The 16,591-nt window shown below is 41.7% G+C and overlaps 1 protein-coding gene across 5 annotated transcripts in view; it reads left to right on the forward strand.

The window, feature by feature from the left end:
* The window catches only part of SUSD1 (sushi domain containing 1), a 51,344-nt gene extending 49,723 nt beyond the window's left edge, over window positions 1-1,621 (forward strand). For 4 of the 5 annotated variants that reach the window (XM_042787977.1, XM_042787981.1, XM_042787980.1 and 1 more), the window contains one exon: window positions 495-1,621. In XM_042787977.1, the coding sequence (XP_042643911.1) occupies window positions 495-633 (139 nt within the window). In that variant the 3' untranslated portion in view covers window positions 634-1,621. The remainder of the gene's footprint in view (window positions 1-494) is intronic. The other variant, XM_042787979.1, reaches the window with a different exon arrangement.
* The last annotated feature ends 14,970 nt before the right edge of the window (window positions 1,622-16,591 follow it).

A 16,591-nucleotide genomic window follows, 5' to 3' on the forward strand; every position in this document is an offset into this window, starting at 1 on the left:
GTGAGTAAAAATCTGACACTCGGATTCACAAAGCATATAGCATGACTGCTGATGTCCTCAGATATTATTAATTCTTCTAATTTAAAAAATGCATTAGTTTATGGTTGTTATTATTAAGGTGCCTTGTTACACCTTCACCTTGCTTCATTGCTCCTTATCCTTTGCTTCCTTTTATATGTGATGCCCATTCAGATGCATAAGGATAATACCAAAACTTCAGCTTTCTGAAGATCTGCATTGGTCATGGGTGTTGTTGATGCCAGGGTTAACATAGGTCAGGTAGTCATCAGACCTTACGGGAAGGCTTTCTACCCATCTCACACTGGCTGTAATACTCAGAATTTATACCAGCACCTTAGGTCTTCAAAAAACTTTAGAAACTCTGACATTTAGCCCATCAGTATGAGTGATACAAGTTCTCTGTCAGGTCCCTGCTTGAGTCTTGACTGGGTTTTAAGTATTCTTTTTAACTGGAATTCTTTATCTTTCTCCAGCTCTTTTCTCCACAGCACAGTGCACCCCCCACCTGCTGCTTCAGCCTGCGAGGCTGTACATTTATCTGCTACAATGGATGTGACACAAACAGGGATTACATCATCATTCCTAGAGACTGAAAATGTCTCTCTTCTCTGATGTGTTATCCCCTGAAATCAGCACAGGGAAAATGCACGCTTCTTACCAAAGCCAGCATCTGTCGGGTATGGACGTATCTGGAAGGCACATATGTACTAATAGCATGGGCAGTTGGAATGTGTTTGTTACTGGAAGTGAGATGTTTATTGTCTCCCCTTGTTTCCAGATGGTGTGGTATATAAAGGAGAACCTTCTCTCACAAACAGGTTTGTGTCAGACACATTAGCATGCATCCTGTATGTTGGCCACAGGCTTTCAGCTATTCCAGCCACGTGAATGCCTGATAATGACTGTCTGTATTGTGCTTTATTACATGAATAATACCCTGATCCAGCTGAGACTGTCTGAGGATCAAGTGCTACTTTAGATACCTTAGGACACATAAAGTGGCCCATTATGAGAGAAAATACAGATCAACCCTTGTATCAGATAAAGTGCCTATTATATGACCAGGTATAAAGGTAGAAGACCTTCATCAGTCACTTGTGGGTAATGGTACTTCAGTAACAAGTACAGACTTGCTAGCTATGGAATTGTCACATTTAAATAGTGTCAGCAACAGATGTGTTCCAGACATACTGCAATCATTGCTTATAGCAATTAGCAATAGTTGCAAATAATATACCAATCTATAAAACTGTAGTTTGCCAAAAAGGTGATTAGCTTTAGTGGCATGTGAAACTAATTTAAATAAGGAGCTACCTGTGTTAAGTGCATTTTGTTAATTTCTGTTCTATAGTTACGGCTGAATAAAGCCATTACATCACTGTCTGGTTAATGAGCTGGTGTGTGACATCTGGTTAGAGTCACTTAATAAAGTACACTTAACCAATTTCTTATGGCATAATCCCGATTAATATTTTTTCGTTCTGTAAGAAAGAATCAAGTGCCTTTGATTACTTCCACTTGTGTTCAGAAGTTGCTTTGGATATAATAGCAAAATCATTCTGTTAACTGCTGAAATAAAGAAACAAGAGTTTGGTTTTTACTCAGTTTTGTCATTTTTTCCAAGTTGTGTTTTGTGTTTTACCACTTTGAATATATGATACCCAGTTTTGGAATTCTAAATGTTTCTGATTCTGCTGACTATAATTTTAGACTCTCTCTCTCTAGGTTGTGTAATTCCCTTTTGTGGTGTTTAAAAAGTGTATTCTAAAGTGTAACATCATAAAGTGTAGACTTCATAGTTGATAGCAGAGAGAAATTAAATCAAAATTACATGAAAGAGTGTTTAACTGCTGCATCTAACTGGGGGTGCTTTTTTAACATCTGGACAGATATAAATTCAGTTAACCAGCATTTCCACTGCTTACTAAATCTGCCCTTCAGGTAAGTAAGTTTTCTGTAGTCAGTATCTGAGTAAGAACACCTTTGACTGCATTAGTGATTAAGAGTTGGTAACATTTTCCTTCGCTGATTTAGAAAGAACAACTTAACTGTTCACACTGGGTTACTGTTGCTTAATTTTTCACTTTCTCTTGCGGAATTCATTCTCACACATTCTGTTCATAATTCCCTTTCTCGATGGAATAGGTTGCCAAGGTTTGGCATAGCAGTACAAACTGCACCACTTCATTCCGTTTCATTCTCCTGCTGCACTTTTTCTGTGAGAGAGTTCGTGAGCAGCTGCTCCTGAGTAAGGGAGAGCTGGGAAGAGAGGAAGTGGTTTAAAGAGACAGACATGCCATCGTCTGTGAAAGAAAACTGATTTCATCTTTTCCTCAGACCAGCAGTGTTCCAGTATGTTATGCAGGACTAGGAACATAAAGTCCATCTTGTCAGTAGGTGTAGTTGGAAAGTTGGAGGTCTTCATGTAACCTTCAACAAGTAATATTTTTTCTGTGTGCCTCTTCTTTACCTAGCTTGTCTTTTCATAATGTAAAGTTTTTAAAGCAAGGATTTTTCTTACCAAACATCTACACTTCTGCTGGGTCTTACATAGTGTATCTAATGATTCATTTGGACATCTTTGCACAGCAGACTGCTGCAGCATATCAATGCCCAGAAATGGACCAACAAGGGAGAAGCGATGAGGCAGGACTCCCTGCCATCTTAAGTTCCCCAAAACAGCTACAGTCCCGCAAGTTTCCCTTTGCCTCCTTTGTCACTCTTGGCAGATCTACCTCTGGCTGTGAGCCTGTCTTCATCTGTCATGTACTTATCTTTCTTCCATCTACATCTGTTTCAGTTTAGTGTGGGAAGCATAGAGACATAATTTAGCCTTGCCCTCCTCAGATAATGGTGCAGATGTTAACAGTTCATTTGTTAGAGCCTCTCTCTTTCAAAAACACTCCTCTATTGCTCCCAAGCTTTCCAATTATATTTTTTAAATCATTTTTTAGGGAAAGTAAAAAGGTTTAAACAGTAGGAAATGAAGAAGTAGCTAGAACAGAAGGTTCTTAAAAGTTCTACTCAGAACAACTATTAGAGGACTGGACAAAAAGAACAACATGAAATTATAGTGGCTGTACTTACTCTTGTCTGTTACAGAAACAAGCTTGTATAGTGAAAATAATCTGGTTTAAGAGCACTGCTGATGGAGACCAGTTCTCTGACATTTCATTAGAAGGGAATATGCCATTATGCTAGAAGGGTTTCACTGCAAATATGACCTATTAGACTTCTGATCAGATAACTGATTTACAAAAATACTTCTTGAGAGAAGGTAGTCCTAGCAGATGCCACTTTGAATGGGGCTTTGGAGTTAGAAGCGTGTACTTCCACTGCTCAGATTTATAATCCTTACACTCAAGTTTATGGAATGATCTAGCACTTCTGTATTTTATAAATAGGGTCCTGCCAAACTAATTGCAACACTGACATAATCACACCCTCGTGGTTCAAGGAATTCTAGAGACATTTCTAATGAACCTTCGCTGCTGTTCCTTCAATTAACACTGAAAATCTCCTTTTTCTTCCAATGTTTTTTGCTCTGCTTCCTCAGATACGTGTTTCACACCCAGGCCAAGTAAGGTAAAGCCAACTGAAGCTGCTCGGCTTTTACTGCTGATTTGTGCCCGTTCATGGTACTATGTTGAGATATGCTATACTGAGAAACTTTGGTTTAGATACATACCAATGTCTGCATTATCTCCAAAATGTCTTCATTTCTAGAGGAAACAGGAAATCGTTAGCCCTGAATAAACAATTCTGTGTAAGCTTAAGTTAAGCTATTTTTTAACTTTTATTCTGTAATAGATCACATGCAGGTTACTGTAAAAAATCCAGCATTTATGTGTGCAATTTTGATCGTGTGTCAAATGAAAAACCTTTTATTGTAACATACACTTTCTGCTACATTTCACTGTTTGGTCCTTCAAGCATTTGGTGAGATTTCTTTGTTCTGGGCATGATAGAGACAGCCAGAAGCCACGCAGGCTTGTCTGTCTGTTTCAGCATTTTTTATAATCTCAATGAATTTTAGGCAGAAGGCCAGATATGTGGGCCAATACACTCCTTGTTTCTATGTGTGGTCTCAGATTTAACTGTTCTCTGTCATCATTCCTGTTTCCCAGGTCTTCCTCTATTTTGCTGGGCTATTTCATACTCAGCAAAGTTCAGGCAGAGTCCAGCGTGAGCTGGCAGATCCATGATCTCTAGCTCAGATCAAAGTCTTTCTATTCCTAGTTGACAGCATTGCTAGGAAGTTATGGAAGTCTCTGAAAAAACTAACTGTTCCATTGCTTTCAGGGACAGAGCTGGTGCCTTCAGATTGCATTCTGAGGACACTGAAATTAGTTGGTGATCTCAGTGCTGAGCTGTAGTGGAAAGGAACAAGTGTCGGTGTTGGAAAGGCACCTCCCCAGCTGCAGTTCCTGGCATCAGGAGAAGTGACTCGACAGCACAGACACTTGTTCCTTATGGCTCTGACGGAGGTGAGGTCCGAGGAAGCAGAAAGCAATGACAGCATTTGTGGTACAGCTATTATGGAGCTATTTCCTTTTTAAAGTTATCAAAAATGGCACCTTCAGGGTCACAAAAAAAGAGGGCACTTGCTCTGAAGTTCTGTTTTTCCTCCTCCACTGCTTCTGCAAATGTTTGTGTGTATTTTTTTCAGAAATACTGATTTTGTTCCTGCAGTCTCACAGCTGAATAAGGAAGAGTGAACTTTTATTGCTCTTTTCCCACCTTGAGGCAGCACAATTGATGTATTTCAGTTGTACTTTATGTTTTATCTTCCCTGGTTACCTTCTTGGATCACCACATTGTGAAAAACTGTATACTTTATATATGTATAATATATATGTGTCTGTATATATATGTAGTTTGTTCTGTTTCTTCCATTTCACTTAGGAAGTATCTGCAGATATAGTCAGAATTTCACAGCAAGGGTGGGGAAGCTCAGTTTCTGCCCCCAGGAGTATAAAAGATATTAATAAACTGGGAAGCAACAGAGAAAGAATTATAGAAATAAGGTCAGCTCTTAATAGAAGGTAATTTCCAAAGGCCCAGATTTTCCTGAGCAGCTTTTAGCCTGGAATGTTTTAACTTTAATTTGATGACAGTTCATATAAGTCTCCCCTGCAGCCATCATGGAAGAAGTGAAAAGAGAGCAAAATGGATTGGAGTAGTCTGAGGAAGATGTTTTAAGCTAATGGGCACAAATCAGCTGTGCTAATGCATTGGATAAAGCGTAACATAACAAGAACACAGAGGTGGTATAAGGCAGTTCTCAGCTTTCCTTTTTAGTTGTGTAAAATGACCTACTCAGTTTGGCTCTTGGCTAAGGAAGGTGTTAGGAACTTCCATTTTGTTTTGCATTCCTGTGAACCCTGACCCATTCTAGGTATTTTATTTCCATGTGTACAATTGGCCAGTCCTTTCCTATAAACTGGAATATTCATTCAGGCACAAAAAAACAGAGCCAGGTGAATGTGGAATGCCAGACGAGTAGCAATTGTAAATATCTGCTGAGAGGCAAGGAAATAGTGCTTCAACAGCAGTTCTGCATTTTTGTGGTATGCCAGTCTCTTACTGGCAAATGAATAAAATTATTATTTTGTGATTATGCAGCATGTTTCAGAATGGTGATTTGAGTGTTATCTGGCTAAATGAAACCTAACCCTTTCCAGTTTTGTTAAATACTACCTTACTCCCTTTATTCTTCATGGCTTTAATCCGCCAGATGCTAATTTTTATTACAATAGAACAGGCCCAAAATTGGGCATACATCCAGATATACTGAGGAATTCAACTTTCTGCACCAGATTTTAATTAAATTCCCTTGAAATTATGGAATTATCAAGGTTTTCACTGTGTTCCACTTAACATTGTTCTTTCTAAATTTAATGCAATTATATATATTTACAAGAGTTTAGAATCTGCTCTTATGTTTTAACTCAAGATGGAAAGAGGATACCAGAGAGACAATTACATTATGCATTTTTGCAAGGAGATTGAAAGCAGTAGCTGTAAGAATATTTCCGAGGATGGCCACAGCAGTATCCAAAGGCTCTTCAGCAGTACTACTATTTATCCACTCTTTGTCTACACAGGGGGTCAGTGTGAAGCAAGGTAGATGGGAATTTCCAGCTGCACATTGCCTTTGCAATTTCATCCCTTTTTTTTTTTTCCTTCTGAGAAGATTTTTCTGTTGGACAGACCAACAGCATTTGAGATGAAATAGGATTATTTGAGTTAATTTAGGATCCTGTTGATCTGTTCTGCTTTCTGCTGGGACTCCTGGGAGTTTGTTTTTACATCCCACATCCTGATAATTACCACAGCAGGACTGATTCATATTTTCAAAAAGACCAGACTGAACACACTTTCATGTAATGGCTTTGGGCATTTTGCAATGAAAAGCCATGCCATCTCTGACAATGTATAACAAGTATTTCTTATCTGATAATAAGCCTTAATGTAAGCACCAGTTCTGGCTTTGCCCAGGTTTATTCTCCAAAACAAAAGGTAGACTTCATGCATTGACACCAGTGCCAGCAATAGATGCCCACAGCCTGGAGAGACGTCACAGGGCAGCGGAAGAGCACCTGAAGAGCAGCACAGAGGGATTCCAGCCAGAAAGTCAGCTTCCTCAGGGACACCGTTTAAATGCCTCCATGCAAATGCACATAGCATGGGGAATGAACACCATGAGGAAGAGAGGTGCACGTGCCTGAACTTATTGGCATCACGGAGATGTGGTGGGATGGCTCCTATGACCGCAGTGTTGGGATGGAAGGATACAGGCTCTTTAGGAAGGACAGGCAGGGGGGGTGAGGAGGGAGGGTCACCCGTTATGTCAGTGACCAGCCGGAGTGCATGGAGCTCTGCCTGGGGATGGAGGAGGAGCCAACACAGAACTTATGGGTGAGGATTAAAGGGAAGGCAGGGACAGGAGACATTATAGTGGGGGTCTGCTACAGGCTACCTGACCAGGAAGACGGAGCAGATGAGGCCCTCTATAGACAGGTAGGAGCAGACTCATGTTCACAAACCTGGTCCTCATGGGAGACTTCGACCACCCACATATCTCTTGAAAGGACAACACAGCAGGGCATAAGCAATCTAGGAGGATCCTGGAACTTTCTTCTCCATGTGATACAGGAACCAATGAAGAGACGTGCTACCCTGGACTTTGTTCTCACCAAGAAAGTGGGGCTGGTGGGGGCTGTGAAGCTCAAGGGCAGCCTTGGCTGGAGTAACCATGAAATAGTGGAGTTCAAGATCCTTAAAGTAGTGAGGAGGGCGTGCAGCGCACTTGCTACCCTGGGCTCCTGGAGAGCAGGCTTTGGCCTCCTGAGGGATCTGCATGACAGAGTACCATGGGATAAAGCCAAGGAAGGAAGAGGAGCTCAAGAAGGTTGGTTAATATTCAAGGATCACCTCTTCCAAGCTCAGGAGCGATGCATCTCAACAAAGAAGTAGTCAGCTAAGAACACCAAGAGGCCTGCGTGAATGAACAAGAAACTCCTGGACAAGCTCAGACACAAAAAGGAAGCCTACAGAGGGTGGAAGCAAGGACAGGGAGCCTGGGAGAAATGTGGAAAAACTGAGCAGCCAAGGGTCGGGTTGGGAAGGCCAAAGCCCTGATAGAATTAATTCTGGCCAGGGACATCAAGGACACCAGAAAAAGCTTTTACAGGTATGTTGGTGATAAAAGGAAGATTAGGGGAAATGTGGGCCCTCTCTGGAAGGAAGAAAGAGACTTCGTTGCCCGGGATATGGAGAAGACGGAGGTACTCGATGACTTTTTTGCCTCAGTCTTCGCTGGCAAGTGCTCCAGCCACAGTGCCCAAGATGCAGAAGGTAAAAGCAGGGACTGGGAGAAGGACGAACTGCCCAGTGTGGGAGAAGACCAGGTCCAAGGTCATCTAAGGAACCTGAAGGTGCACAAGTCCATGGGACCTGAGGAGATGCATCCACAGGTCCTGAGGGAACTGGCAGCTGAAGTGGCTAAGCCACTATCCTTCATAGCGTGAGAAGTCGTGGCAGTGCAGTGGAGTTCTCGCTGACTGGAAAAGTGGCAAATTAACCCCCATGTTTAAAAAGGAAAAAAGGAAGACCTGGGGAACTACTGGCCACGCAGTCTCACCTCTGTGCCTGGCAAGATCATGGAGCGGATCCTCCTGAAAACTGTGCTAGGGCACATGGAAAACAAGGAGGTGACTGGTGACAGCCAACATGGCTCCACTGAGGGCAAACAGTGCCTGACAAATGTGGTGGCCTCCTACGATGGAGTTAGAGCGTTGGTGGAAAAGGGTACTAATGGATGGAAAACTGATTGTGAGCCAGCACCATGCGCTCGCAGCCCAGAACCCACCCGTGCCCTGGGCTGCAGCCAGAGCGGGGGGGCAGCAGGGCCAGGGAGGGGATTCTCCCCCTCTGCTCCGCTCTGGGGAGACCCCCCTGCAGTGCTGGGGCCAGCTCGGGGGCCCCCAACAGCAGAAGGACACGGAGCTGCTTGAGCGGGGCCAGAGGAGGCCATGAGGATAATCAGGGGGCTTGAGCAGCTCCCTTATGGGGACAGGCTGAGAGAGTTTTGGTTGTTCATCCTGGAGAAGGCTCCAGGGAGACTTTAGAGCAGCCTTCTAGTAGTTCAAGGGGAGCTACAGGAAAGATGATGAGGGACTCTTTATCAGGGGATGTTGTGACAGCATGAGGGGTAACAGTTTTAAACTACAAGAGGGTAGATTCAGATTAGATGTAAGGAAGAAGTTCTTCCCTGTGCGGGGGGTGAGGCGCTGGCCCAGGGTGCCCAGAGCAGCTGTGGGTGCCCCCTCCCTGGAAGGGTTCAAGGCCAGGTTGGACGGGGCTGGGAGCAACCTGGGCTGGGGGAAGGGGGCCCTGCATCCAGAACAGCTCCAGGCAGCTCAGGAATTTTAACTTTCAAGCATGTAGGAACCCAGTTAGATGTGCATGAGCATTTGTCTAACCCCCAGAAGAACTACTAGCACCTAAATGCCTTAGAGAATGTCTTGCAGATAAAAAGCCCAACAGAGCAGCCCAGGCTGAAGGCTTGCCTTTGGATGTGAAGATTAAAGCTCAGGTGAGCACAGATGTGGAAGGGGTACTATGAGGTTCTGAAGGGATACCTTCCTCTCTTCAGCTGTTCCCTTCCATGGGGAACACTGTGAAAAAAAAGGTAGTTTCAAATCACTGGAATTTCATAAAATTTGTATCTGACAAAATGTCTGTTTATTTATTTCAGCAGCCTTTCTGTAAAATTGTTTTCCTCCATAGGAAAAGGAGTATTTTTGTTACAAAATTATCACTATGCTTGACAAACAAATCTGAAGCGCGTAGAAGCCCTTGGGTATATAACTACCAACAGCCATTTAAAAACTGGGAAGAGTAACATTAGTGTGAAACTCAGCAATATCAGATTTTCATCATCTACATTTCTCACTTATGTCAGCACTTGGATAAATCAAAATCACAGTCTCAGCAAGTCCCTACATGGTGGGAGCAAGGCCACGCTATAGGTCAGTAGTGTCAAAGCAGGAGCTGTTTTTTCAGTTCACAGGCATCTCTCAACCAAACCAAACCAAACCAAACCAAACCAAACCAAACCAAACCAAACCAAACCAAACCAAACCAAACCAAACCAAACCAAACCAAACCAAACCAAACCAAACCAAACCAAACCAAAACCCAAACTAAACCAAACCAAAACCAAATTTCAACTTACAATGGTTTAAAACATTTTTTTATTAAAAAATGTGAATTGTGACTGGGGAGAGGGGCTATAGCGCCAGACACAAAATGGGCTAGGGGTGGTGGAAGTCCAAAGGGGAACACAACAAGACAGTGGTCCCACAAGCATCAGAGGCTGCAGCTGCTCTTCCCGTGCCATGTAGCACAGACTGGACCATGCAGCTCATGTGCAGCTCCTGCCCAAGTTCAGATCATGGCTCTTTATACCTGCAGAGTGCCAGAACACAAGCACTGGCTGTATGCTTGGGTATAAAAATGGTACAAACACACTACTTGTTAAGAAAAAGAAAAAAGAAAAACAAAAGCAGCAGAAAGCTTTTGTTTCCTTAAAAGGATTGCAGAGAGTTTAGCACAGAAAGCATTGGAACATGATTTGCTGGGTGGATGGGGATGCGCTTTCTACAGTTACTATGAAAGTGTCCAGGATTACAGTATTCAGGGAATTCTGCAAGGGGAGACATTCTAGTTGAAGCTCCTGCTCCCAACAGGACAAAGAGGTATGACTTTTGATGGGTGCCTCAACAACCAGGTTAGGAAGGTGTCTACTGGTGCCTGCTTCCCCCTGAGCTTTGCAAAATTTAAGTCAGGGGCAAACCTTTCATGTATCTGGGAGGGAAAAAAAAAAATCCCAATGTTTTAAGGGGAAACTATGATCTGACCTCTAACCCAAAGGCTGCTTCAGCTGTCCCCACTCCTCCCACTGCACCATTTTTTCTCTGTAGGTTAAGGTTTTTCTGGGGAAATACAGTTTCTCCCGTTCCCTGCACAAGCACCCCCAGACTGACCATGATGTTGCAATCCCTACACACATGTTGCTGACTTGCAAATGACCTTTCTGGCTACCCCCTCAAATTGACAACTGAACACAGCTGGCTATATGGACTGCAACAAAGACGGAAATTGCAAAAAACAGCACAAAAAGCAGAAGCAGTGCATTCATCTCTTCCCAGATTCTGTCTGCTTTATTTTCTTTTATCTGTTGTGCAAGTCATCCCCCTCTTTACTCATGTTCTTGTGATAGAGTTTCTTTTCCCTGGCCTCTCTCCAAAGATTCCTTCAGTGATAATTGTCCTTTCTCCTAGAAAATGTCAGTATTTTCCACCAGTGACTTCTCTGCTGACCAAAAAGATGACTGTGAGACAAAGCTTAGCTTAGTTTTGCAATTATCAGTGAGGTGTTTCTCATAAAGCAGGAGAAAGGAAAAATTAAAGTTTCACTAAATTTGGCTGCATTAACTGTCTTTAACTCCTCCTCGGGCCCCAAGGAGTTTCAGACATTTGTCATGCAGTAGCCACAGCACTCGATCGCACTGTATGCTCGAAGCCTAAGGCCCTGCTGGTAGATGCTTCTGATATTTCTAGTCCCTGCATCTGTTAGCTGGTACCACACACTAGCAGACAAAGAGTATCAGAGAGAGAAGATAACTCCACTGAAGCCTCACAGCAAGTACTGTCCTGTTCTGTCTTCCACTACCCTTTTGGGAATTGTGGAAACCAAGGTACTGTGCGTTTAGCTGGTATCCAATTTAAAGCAACAGAAACTGCAAAGACCATATCACAGCTGAAGGGAACTGCACAGGTAACGCTGCCTGCTGTTGACATACATTTACAGAATGCAGACGGGTTGCTCTGCTCATAGTTTCTTTCTGTGAGTAAGCTAACAGATTTGGTAGAGGCCTATGACCTCCTCTTCTTGCCCAGAACCAATATCAGGCACACAGCTACAAAGTACACAGTATTTTAGTATTTTTTTCATAGATATAATACCCCTCTGTGTAACATTCACACCAATCATATTTTCACCAGACAGTTAAAAAATAAACAAAGCATGAATTCCTACAACATGGAATATTGGTTTTTTTCCACCTATTCTCTAAATGTATTGCTCTAATCATAAGCACAAAGGTGGCTAAAACTCCATGTGAAATACCCCTATATGAGCAAACACCTTATATAACCTTCTCATTCACCAAAGTGATGTAAAACCAATCTGTATCATGCTACTTGATCACAGAGAGGTACATGTGGCAGAACCACTGCCTAAGCCATAAAAGACAGTTATGAGAAGAGAAAGTGATAGCATCATATAAATCAGCACTTATGATACAAACTGACAGTCAAGCTACAATACTGCTAGTTTTATGATTTTACCAATTCACTCTGTGGCAGCCCCTACAGCCCCTAACTTCCCTATTCCTCTTGCTTTCTTATGGTAGTGTTTTGAGTTCTTAAGGAAGAAGATGTTGTATAAAGAACAGATAATGAAGGCAGGAATAGATTGACAGATGGGAGTAAGATGATTATCTGTATTCAGAACCAGAGATAAGGTTCTTTATCCCAGTGGGATGCCCTCTAAGATAATTAACCCCAGGTAAGCTGCAGAGGAAGCATTAGAAAAGGAGTTGTACAAAGGGAAGAGCAAGTATTGGGTACTGAGAAGATTTTTTCCCAAGTACAAAGGAAAAGCAGTACTTTAAGAACAAATAAAGAAGTGAATACAGCAATGCCTAAAAATGAAGTTTGTCCATACCATCTAATTTAGAAAAAAAAAAAAAAAAAAGGCAAAATTGGGTGATTTGATAATGGTTTTTAAACAAACCTCCATATTTGGTTTAAAAAACCCCTGACACGATATGGTTTTTATCAATATTTTTCAAATGGATGAATACACAAATGATTCAAAGGGGTTCCAGTGCCTCAATCACACAGAGGAGCATAAGTGAACGTGCAAACCCTGGCCACAGACACGTATCCAAGTCCCATGTCAAAACCACTAGGCTTCTCCTTTTGCTACAGGTACATGCCCCATGTTTACCTTCCAGGCAAAACTTACCATCACTGTCTTGTTGAAAACATTAATTTACTTCAGCAACATCTTAAGATCCTGTTTACCTTATTCTTTTCCTTCTTAATCAAGTTTTCTGATTTTTTTCAAGGGAAGTGAGGAGGGCATGTTACAGAATTTTCAAGAGAAATCTGAATAAGGTAAGGAGACAAAGACTCTCCCTGAGCCAGTCACGGCACTTTTAGAAACTGCAGTTTCAAAATAACAGCAGAGCCTCAATCTTCTCTCAGAAGGAGACCTATCTGGACAGCAATACTCAGTCTTAACATGAACACTTTTTCTTAAAAAACTCAACAATTACACAAAAGAACTCCTCTAATGGGTGTCAGGCCGCTTCCTCTTTATTTAGTTGGGTGTCTAATTCTAACTGTGGCAATGCTTTCCTACTGATATGAAAGTTGCTGTCTGCAGGGTAGCCTTTGGCAGTCTGAAATTGGAGTGAACAGAGAAGTTCTGTCATTTGCTCCACATTTCATTTGCTGATACCTTGATTAAAGATCTATTGGTGAGATTATCTCAAAAGCAATTATCTGACAATTCTTTCTGCCAAACACACTACCAAGATTAGGAGCCTTGAGTACTGGTCTTGAGTCATAGAGAGTCTGTTAAGAGTACCATGGAGAAATGCAACGGCTAGCTAAGCAGTGGATCCTGTGATTCTGAAAAATACATTCTTGAATGTGATGGAAAGCACCTAAGAGCCTGCAGGGAACCATGATAAAGGCAGATCCAATGACTGGCAGAAGAGGAAGCGATTGTTTTGCAAAATTCCAACAGCAAAAGAGGTGATTCCTTTTGGGATGGTGTTCCCAAGCAGTTTGGGACAGTTTGCCTCTTCACTGTGTTTTTTATGTATGAACTCTCCCTAGGATTTTTTCTTAGATCAGTCATTTATCATGAAGAATCAGCGAAGTTTTACTGGTGTCATATTGCAAGATAAGGACTGAAGTGATATTAAGTTAACAGGCAATTTTTCATTTCTCTCTGATTTTCCTGCTGCTGGACAGAAAGTTCCACATTTAAAGTGTATCCATACAGCACTTCTGCCTTGATGTGAAATCTAAGAGGAACAGTGCAAAAGACAAAATGCCACAAGAAGAGCATTTGAAATCCTCATGTCTACCTCAGGCTGCAAGATTTCTTAAATACTATGTATTTCCTAGGGTTTTAACATTTTTTGTTTGTTTGTTTGTTTTGTTTTGTTTTGTTTTGTTTTGTTTTGTTTTGTTTTGTTTTGTTTTGTTTTGTTTTTCCAGTAGAAAAGAGGCATCACTCCTTTCTGCCTACAAAGAGGAAAAAAATGAAATCATATGCTCCCACAGGATGTTGACTCCACTGGGAAAAAGACAAAGGGAACTAAGTGTGACTTATAATGTAGGAGAAAATGAATACAAGATAAGAAGGTAACAAAGTGAAAGTCAAAAACAGTCTGTTTGCTTAAGGATGTCAAAGACAAGAAGAGAAAGATTAATATTGGTTTTGAAAGCTGCTTGTTTACTTGGAAAAACAAGGACTGATTATAGTGGTTTGCACTCTGAGATGGCTGGAAAGAAACCTGCTGCTTCTGCAGTTTCAAGACTCCTATCTGTAGCCTGCGATTTCCCAGCAGCCAGTAGCCAGATTTCTACAGCTGTGAGAAAGGCTAAGACTGAAGTGGAGACTTCACCCAGATTACTGATTTCTCCTTAAAAAGCAGCAAATTTTTGCTAGAGACAAGCAACAGTAGAAGTAGCATATATACTGCAAAACCAGTAAGTTCCAGCTAACGCACACAAGGACCTATAACCAGCAGCCTCTAATACAGAGCCTTAGAGACAAAGGTACCTGCAGACTCAACACAGTTCTTGCAGAGAACATAAATGTGGTGTGAGGAGAAGGTTTTTAGAGGCCACCTTTAAAATCCCACTGTAAAAGTCTGAGACTCAAAGGCTTTTGTTAACTGAATGAATCTAATCATTACCTTGCTTCACATTTAAAATCTACTCAGCTCAGTTCATTACAGCATACCTGCATAAACCTATCTGCTTCTTCCCTTCATATGAACATCAAGATTTGGCTTGTAAACCTTCTTCTACACACTGCATATTCACTGGATATTGTTTGTGCTGTGTCCCTCTTTCCCAGAACACTAGAGCACTGGGAAAACATCTTCCTTGAGGAAGCCTGAGTCTGCCTGTCATCTCCTTCTTCTGCTTAGATGTCATCATTCTGGACCAGCAGCTATCGGATAAGATCTACTTAGGGTAAGCTTGCACTTGCATCGATTTTTTTCTCTTCAGTTCATAGAGATGAGTTTACAGAATGTCACTGCTCTTTTCTAGTGAAAAATGCTTTTATGATTCTCTATGACAGCTGCCTTCAGTTCCACGGATTTTCCAATGCTCATATCAGGTTCTAAGAACTAACAGACTGCAAATGAGTATTGAAAACAAAAAACACTGCTCTATAATTGTTTAAATTCATCTGCAGAAAACACCCTGCAAGCATGCTGAAAGAGTTTAGATTACAAGCAAGTCTGTGAAACACTAGGCTCAGCCAAGCCTGGTTATCTTGGATTTGTATCTTGTGATTGACTTGAATTCTAACAGAACTTGAGAATTGCTCTGAAATGAGCTCAGCTCTTAGCAGGTGCATGAGACTAATCACATACTAAGCAGTAAAAGATTTTCATTGCTGTTTGCATGCAAGACACAGAGAGTAATGACTGTGCAATGGATTCTTCTATATTGCATGTTTCCTAAAGCACGGACAGAACATTTGTAACACCGCTTACGTGTGCAGTGGATTCTCTGGTGTCTGTCAAGAATAGAGGCTGGATTCTAGTCCTTCTCAACTGCCTGGTTTCACCAAACTCACAAATGATGATGTGAATCCTGTTGCTCTTGAATATGCCTACAGACAAAGACATTAATATGGGGAAATGGAGAGAGCTTGTAACAGGCTCATTTCTTTAGAAAACAGTAGAACTGTGAAACAGCTACAGTAAGTAATGCAGACGGTACATTCAATACAAATTAATTTGGACAAACTGATCCCAAGCACACAAATGAGGGCAGCAGGGGACAGCCAAGGGGGAGGTGCTGATCTCTTCTCTCTGGTGACCAGCAACAGGACACAAGGAAAGGGAATGAAGCTGCATCAGGGGAAGTTCAGACTGGACATTAGGAAAAGATTCTCCATTGAGAGGGTGGTCAGTCACTGGAACAGAGTCCTCAGGAAAGTGGCCACAGCACCAAGCCTGTCGGAGTTCAAGGAGTGTCTGGACAAAGCTCTTAGTCATATGGTTTAGTTTTAGGCAGTCCTGTGAGGAGCAGCGAGTTGGGCTCAATGATCCTTATGGGTCCCTTCCTACTTGAGACATCCTATGATTCTAAATCTTGACTCACATGCCATTCACAGTAAAGCATACCTTAACAATGCAAAGGGATATAGAAGTCAAGTTCAGGGTAAGTGCTCCAGGTACTAAGAAACTGGAGAGATAAGATTTTCAAAAGGGACTGGAAATCTTAAGAAATAAAAAAAAAAAAAAAAAAAAAAAAAAAGCACCTGATAGCCAGAGAAGATAGGGCCAGTGTTGTGAAATAATGTCTCTTTTAGATATCGCCATTTCCATGCAATGTACCGGAGCATTTCAAACAGTTTTCACCAGGCCATTATTCATATGGAGAAGCATATTTTGACTGCAGAGAATTTACAAACACAGAAAGAGCATTTTAGGAGATGATTAAACACAGGAAGGAATTATACAATACTGTAGGAAGACTTATGAGGAAAATATTTGGGAAAGGAAATTCCAGGTACCAGATAAAAAGCCTGCAGGCAAACATATTTCACTATCATTCTGAATTACTATCATCTGCTGGGACATGTTTATGGATAAATGCAAACTAGAGTGACATCTAAATGGAATTAAATAGGATCACTTCTCATATTAAGCTAGTATTCTTGCTTGCTGATA

The sequence above is a fragment of the Tyto alba genome, unplaced genomic scaffold (genome assembly GCF_018691265.1).
Source record: "Tyto alba isolate M040663 unplaced genomic scaffold, T.alba_DEE_v4.0 Super-Scaffold_13, whole genome shotgun sequence".
NCBI lineage: Eukaryota > Metazoa > Chordata > Aves > Strigiformes > Tytonidae > Tyto > Tyto alba.